Raw genomic sequence first — 8,068 nt, 5'->3', positions numbered from 1 at the left:
TCGAACAAGTAGAAGTTAGAAAAAACCCCGATAGCTTGGAAAATGTCATCATTAATGATGACATTAATAACTACACTCAAATGTTACATATGAAAATCAATTGAGCAATGTGGAGCTCAATAAATAATTGACACTTAAATTTTTGTAATCATATTTTATGTACTCCTATATTTCTTATACAAAGAAGAACAGAGGATACAAGTATTGGGATGATCCAAATGAATTAGTCGAGAGATTGCGTTTACTATTAGCATCGGAGGGTGCCGGGAATACCAATCATAAAAACGAAATTATATCCATTATAGAAGAGCTTAGAGAAGCAAATATAATAAAATGAATCAGATAAACAAATTTGGTGAAAGCTTTTCACAGTCAAGGGATTCCGGCGGTTCTGGAGGAGGCAACCTTTCGAAACTGAAAAAGACGTGCTCAAACAACAACAAAAAACGGATATCGATATACAAAGCTTGAGAAGGGACGTACAAATTTTAACTAGTAGAATAGTTCAATTAGAAACAAGTCTTAAAGCCGATGTCGATGACAAGGCGGAATTTATAAGAATAACCTTTAATGAATACTCTAAAAAAATTTATTCTGATTATATAGAAGCATTACAAATCAATTTGACACGTCTTGAGGATGTTTTCTTTGATGTAATCAGGTCATCTAGACTCGTAGACGTAGATGTACAAAAAATTAGATTAAAGTATCCACTTATTAAATATTAAATATTAAATAAAAAAAAATAAAAACAAAAAAAAAAAAAAAAAAAAAAAAAAAATGAGTAATAATAACAACACTGTGAATGCGGATAAAAGGCAACTCATCGAAGAGTTGCATAGACAAGGACGAAAAAATTTTGTTCGACGCCGTGTGATAGTGAAGGGGATAGATGACTTATGGCAAGCTGATTTAGTTGAAATGAAGCCATACGAATTATATAACGAGGGTTATCGCTATCTTTTAACTGTTATTGACACGTTCTCGAAGCAAGCATGGGCTGTTGCTATTAAAAACAAAACAGGAGACAGCGTCATGAAAAGTATGAAAAGCATTTTCGATGACGCACAACGAAAGCCAAAAAACTTGCAAACCGATGATGGTAAAGAATTTTTCAACAAGACATTTCAAAATCTGATGAAATTAAATCATATTAACCATTATTCAACATTTAGCATTTTAAAGGTAAATATGATGAAATTAAATTATATTAATCATTATTCAACATTTATAACATTTCTTTTTTTGAAAAAGGCAAGTATCGTTGAACGATTTAACAGAACCATCAAAAATATGATGTGGAAAGAGTTCAGCTATCAAGGCACCTACAAATGGATTCATATTTACAAGTCACTGATTGCGAAATATAATAATACGTATCATAAGACAATAAGGATGACACCGAACGATGTAAATTTCACAAATGAACAATTCCTACTCGATAGCGTTTACAATCATTTAAAAATTACACACAAACCGAAATTCGAAGTTAATGATTATGTGCGAATTAGTAAATACAAGCATGTATTTGAAAAAGGTTATACTCCCAACTGGACAACTGAGATATTCAAAATCAAACGAATACAAAATACCAATCCCATTACGTATATATTAGAAGATTATCAAGGAAATGATATTAAAGGAGGATTTTATGAGTATGAGTTGATGAAAACTAAATTTCCCGATACATATCTAGTGGAGAAGGTTATTAAACGTCGAAATGGTAAAGCATTCGTTAAATGGTTAGGATTCTCATCAGAGCATAATTCTTGGATTGACTTGTAACCATACATACATACATACATACATACATACATATATATAAATAAATGTTTTTTTGTTTTTAATTGTCCATTCACTTCTGAGGCGTTAAGATGTCAATAACATTAACACTGACAGGTGATACATCAGTACTGGTGGCAGATTATTTCCCACCCATTGAACTTGAAGGGAACTATCAGTGCGGTTTAATAAGCTTGGACACATACCATTCGATCCCAAACGTTGATATAGAAAATAATTTATTTCATATTGGCAAACATACGATAAAAATTCCTGTAGGCTCATATGAAATCAACGATATTAGTGAACTTATAACGGATGAATATAACAATTTAACGGAAAAGGAAACCAATGGAAGTGAAAGGCGTAATTTCTACCTAGTTCCGAACTATAACACTTTACAATCAGAAATTTTCTCTTCAACCGATCCAATATATTTCGATAGGAAAAAATCAATCGGATCATTATTAGGATTCACTTCAAAAACATTAACGCCTAAAATAAAACATACTTCTGATAAGACAAACTGAACGCCCTCGCTATATTATTCTCGCATTTAAAAATAAAAATAAATATGTTCACTGCGATTTAAACGACGTGAAAGTATATCTGAATTCTGAAGTTTATCCATATGATTTATTAAATCAAAACTTTAGTATGAATAGATATGGACTATTATATGACATGTATATTAAATTTCAAAAAAGTTATTATGGATTTGAAGCGCAACCATTATTGTCGATAGAGGCTTTTAAAGATGATGCCCCCCTCATTGTTTTAGATGTGACACATCAGAATGAAACAGTGAAAAGCGGACCTATTGATATACGAATTGATGTTAAGACATTAACAAATATCCCCGAAAAAACATCAGCATACTGTCTAATAATTCATGATAAATTATTCGAATATACACCACTAACAAACGAAGTTCGAAAAATATTTTAAATGCATGCATATACTTAATTTCTCTCGTTCTGAGTAAGAGAACAACAACAACAACAACAAGTCACAGATTACAGATTACTGTAAACAAAGTATAAAAACGAGCTTGAAAAATAATATGCATTGTATATACATATACGTAAGACGCTTTCAACAGAGCTTCGAGAAAACATGACGCTTTCAACAGAGCTTCGAGAAAACATTACATACATATATATTTTCTAGTTTTCTTGTTTACACGAACATGATGTAGAAATTAGTAATAAATCAGATTCGAAACTAGAAACTATAATTCAGATTCGAAACTAGAAACTATAATTCAGAAGTTGAAAAAATGTTACAAATTATAATCCTTGCAACTGTTTTGCTATTTAATGCACATTCAGGAAATTGCAAACCGACAACTATAAAAACTATACAATTTAATTATACCTTGCCAAACAACGATGTTATAAAAATAGACCTCACATTCGAGTTTCTCAATAAGGAATCAAAAACGGATGTTGAACTGTTTGATTTGACAACGATGTCTTCCCCAACAACAACAACAACAGCAAAAACAACTACAACTACATCAACGATACTGGAAACGAGGTCAAAAAAAAGCGGAGGTAACGATGTTGTTAAAGACAACAATACATTATTTTTTTTTAATTACTAAAAAAAAAAAAAAAAAAATATATAAAAATCTACAGAGCCATCGCCACCACCACAACAACCGACAACAGAAAGCTCAATAGAAGAAATTTACAGTGACAGTTATGAGCAATTTACTAGAGAGGATGCGGTGAAATCTTTTCAGGAGGCCTTAATAGAAAAAGAACAATATATCGGAGGAATAATAAACGCTACTACCCCATTTTATAGACATTTTAACCTTAAATATAAAGATACGGCTATCTCAATTCGTTGCTTATATGAAAGTAATTATGAAAAGAAGATTCTAACATTACATTGCACTCAATTTTATGAAACAAAAATAATTGAACGGATATTAGACAACGGGGAAATCGAACAAGTAGAAGTTAGAAAAAACCCCGATAGCTTGGAAAATGTCATCATTAATGATGACATTAATAACTACACTCAAATGTTACATATGAAAATCAATTGAGCAATGTGGAGCTCAATAAATAATTGACACTTAAATTTTTGTAATCATATTTTATGTACTCCTATATTTCAAATATATTTTATGTACTCCTATATTTCAAATTTATTTTATGTACTCCTATATTTCAAAATACAAATTATGTACTCCTATATTTCAAATAAAAATTATAATCGCACATATTGTATGTAAAAAAACAACTATATGTATGTTCACTATATTTCAAATAAAAAATAAATAAAATGATGAGCGCACATACAATGTATTTTTTAATCACAATTCAAAGGGGGTCAAACAACTATTGCGGTTATATGTAGGTATACATATTTTACTTTATCGCAATTCTGTAACATTACTATACACATACATATGTAAATTTGTACATGTGTGTGCCTTATTCAAGAGATCAAACAGCTATTGCGTTTCAAATAAATACAAGTCGCATACAATGTATACCTATTTTGTTTTTACCTTTTTTTCCATACATATGTATATACGCACCAGTATAAATATACCACAGGAATAATTCTGTAAAACTAGTTGTTAAGAGAGCATCGAAGAAAAATGAACAACAAGGTGTTTTTACTAAAAGTAGTACTTCTCGTACTCGTGTGTTTTAAAGTAACAAAAATTGATTCTACAAAAGAGACGAACCGGCGACAATTTGAACGTGAAACAACATTTAGATATGAACCATTGCCAGCAACGTTCCCCTCAGTCTCTGACGCGGTGGAAAATTTTCGCCGTCATCTAATAAGGATGGAGAAAAATATTGGCGGAGTGATTGAGTCACCGAACGTATATGCAAGACACTTTAAAATAAAATATTTGAGAGGATTGATAGATATTAATTGTCGATATTACAGTGACTTTATGAACAAAATATTAAGAATTTACTGCGATATGCCAAAAAGTAATCAACTCCGGGAAACAAGTTTTCTATATGAACGAGATTTTAATGATGAAAATGAATCAGATGATGGAGTACAGCCAGTTGTCAGAAGTCAGTCAGATAATGGAGTACACTCAATTTTCAGAAGTCAGTCAGAACCAAACATTGGAACATACGACATCAATGATTATGTGCAAGTCTTACACATGGATATCCAATAGAATATAACAAGAAGAAAAAGTCAAACAAAAACAAAACAAAAAAAAAAAAAAAAAGTTCAACACGAAAATATGAGCATTTAAAAAAAAATTATAGATTTCATACGAGAATATTTTAACATTATAACGCCTGAGGACAAGGAAAAACTTTTAAATATTCAAACACGATTGGAACATATTAAAAATTTAAATTTTATCTTTAATAAATTTGAAACGTCTAATAATGGAAATGATCTAGTAGACTATGAGAAATATGAAGAAGAAGAAGAACAACAACAACAACATGCCAAGTACATTCAACAAAAATTAATTGATGAACATGACGCTTTACAAATTATGACTTCTTATAAAATTTTGTAAGTAGTACATACATTCAGTATATTTAAAAAAAATTATACAATTTTTCTTTTTTTGTTCAAGATCGAAACCGTCATCATCATCATCTGAATAGCAAGATTACTGCGCAAAAAGATTTTGCTGGCACACCACTTTGTTGCAAAGGCGGTCTCTCGTGGGAATTGATAATACACTTTGTTGCGAAGGCGGTCTCTCGTCGGAATTGATAACACACTTTGTTGCGAAGGCGGTCTCTCGTCGGCACTTTGTATAAATAAAATTTTCAATAATTCAATACTTTGTTGCAAAAAAACAGGACGTTGTGGTTTTTTTTATTGACATTGGAAAATTTTCCATTTGCTGGACAAATGCATGTTGATAATAACATGTGCACATAAATTTAATGCGCAAAACAAAGTTGATAACATACTTTGTTGCGAGGACAAGCTGACACGCTGTGACAGAATGTGAGACCCGCATAAGGAAATTGCCAACTAGCAAGACCGTCGTCTCTCGTGGGAATTTTGATAACTCACTTTGTATTAATTGTGTATTAATAATATCTTGGTGTATCGACAAAAAAAAATTGCCCATTTGCAGAAAAAAACTTTATGCATGTCGACAAAAAGTTCACATACATATAAAAACAGGAATGGCGATAATTTAAACAAAGCGGCCAAGCGGCATAGGGAGTAGTATAAAAAGCGACCTACATTTCCAGAACACATTTTAGTTTCTTTGAAACTTTCAAGCATTTTTAAGTTTTTACAAAAAGAAAAGCAGCAAAAAAATAAAAAAAACATGATATTTTTCATGTTGTTTTTATTATCAGCATGTGGTGTCTTTATACAGGCTGACAAAACCCCAACAACAACAACAAAGATGACAACAACAACAACAACAACAGAAATGGTAGAAGAAGCAAGGGAAGCAACAGAAGCCACAATATCAGAAATGCTAGGAGAACCAACTGAAGATCCAGAAACAGCATCAGCACCAGAAGAGATAGCAGAAACAACAAAAACAACTACAACTACAACTACAACAACAGAAAAATCATCATCGAATATTAAAGACTACGTAGATAATTATATAGATGATCTTAATATTGCTAAAACTAATAACTCGTTAAATACTACTTTCCTATACGTGTGTTTTGCGGTAATGTTAATAATGGCTATGTTGATTGTTTTCAGTCTTGTATTGCAGATATTTAGAATTTCAATTCTTTTATATATTGATTATACTAAATTTAATAGAGATGACCACTCATCCACTGAAATGTAAAATATTAATATCTATATACGTATATTTCCATTCTTTAATAAAGCTAACCAGCTATCCACTGAAACGTAAAATATTAATATCTATATACGTAACTATCAATCAATAAATAATCATATTTCATATTATGATGAAATAATGTTTTTTTATTTTGGGTTTTTATATAAAGGAGGTATGCGAAATCTTGCGAAATCTTTTATATATATGTACAACAAAAAAAGGCAAAGGCAAGACGATAATTTTCTTTCACACGCTCAGTAGTACGTTGAGGGTGGTTTTTTTTCTTTTTTTTAAGATAACAAGTTCGGACTCATATAAATAGAGCCCCAAAGTTGGATACCCACTTCAAAACGAAGTCGAGAGCTAAAACGTTGAGTACTTTTATTAGTTTTTTCCGTCACCATTGGTGTAATGCGAATAATTTCACGTTGTATTAAAAAACATAACTTGAGATCATTGGTATTATACAAATGGATAGAGAATAAGACCAACAATTAAAATCTACGTGTGTGTATGCGACCAACATTCAAATTTTCCATATCATATTCAGTGATGCTAGCGCTGTCAAAACAAAAACAAAAAAAACACGTATATGTTAATTAACTTCCCACATTTCGATGATACAGTTCAAAATTTGTTTGTTCAACAAAAAACAAAAATTGGATTGTGTCATCTGATATGGTGAAGTAAATCACAACTAAAAAAAGAAAAAATTAAATTAGATAAAAAGTCTAAATAAATAGGACTCGACATTTCTATTTTCAATTCAGTTTAAAAACTAAAGTTCAACGATACCATCCAACTCGGAGAAATAAAACGGTAAAGAAAATGAACGACCAAGATCGGAAGAAAGAACTGCAAGCTCGGAAAAAAGCACTGAAGAAGCTTGTGTTCACTGAGCCTGTAGAGGTTCCTCCTCCTCCTCCTCCTCCTCCAAACAATGCAAACGATGTCAACGTTTGCTTAGGTGCGAATAATTGTCAGTGTATCCGCTGTCGTTGTACTGAAGATATGGAAGACGGACCGGAAATGGAAGAACTCGCCTATAATTATTTATTTCAACGAAACAGAAATAATGAGAAAGAAGACACCCATGTAAATCACAACTGCTGTGGCTAAATGAATACTCTTTTTATTGTTTTTTTTGGTTTTGGAAACAATAAAAAAATAACCCAACATTATAATTTCATAATCTTTTTTTTATTTACTATGTGAATTTCCCATAGGTCTGAGTGGGTGCAAAATTTAATATTTAAATTTACAAACACTTTGATCTATTGACAGTTTACAAACGAACAACGTAAATATTAACAACATCTTTGTCTTACTTTAACCTTATCTTATAAAAACTTATTTTTCTTTTTTAAAAATTTTATTTAGTCAAAAATGATCAAAAAAGATTCTAACATTGTTGAAGTGACGAAAATGCTCAAAACAGAAATACAAGAATTTTGTGATGAGTTTGAAGGTATAATTCCTGAAGAAGATTTGAGGATCTTG

At 30.9% G+C, this 8,068-nt stretch overlaps 1 protein-coding gene across 1 annotated transcript; it reads left to right on the top strand.

Annotated features, from left to right (window-relative positions):
• The first annotated feature begins 7,166 nt into the window (after positions 1-7,166).
• LOC122320895 lies at positions 7,167-7,720 on the top strand. Its single transcript, XM_043209504.1, has 2 exons — positions 7,167-7,254; positions 7,339-7,720. Exons 1-2 carry the CDS (start codon positions 7,247-7,249, stop codon positions 7,685-7,687), a joined length of 357 nt encoding a protein of 118 aa, XP_043065439.1. The 5' UTR covers positions 7,167-7,246; the 3' UTR covers positions 7,688-7,720.
• Positions 7,721-8,068: the final 348 nt, after the last annotated feature.

This window comes from Drosophila ficusphila, unplaced genomic scaffold, assembly GCF_018152265.1.
Source record: "Drosophila ficusphila isolate 14025-0441.05 unplaced genomic scaffold, ASM1815226v1 contig_158, whole genome shotgun sequence".
Taxonomy (NCBI): Eukaryota; Metazoa; Arthropoda; class Insecta; order Diptera; family Drosophilidae; genus Drosophila; species Drosophila ficusphila.
This window is presented reverse-complemented; position numbering and strand designations above follow the sequence as displayed.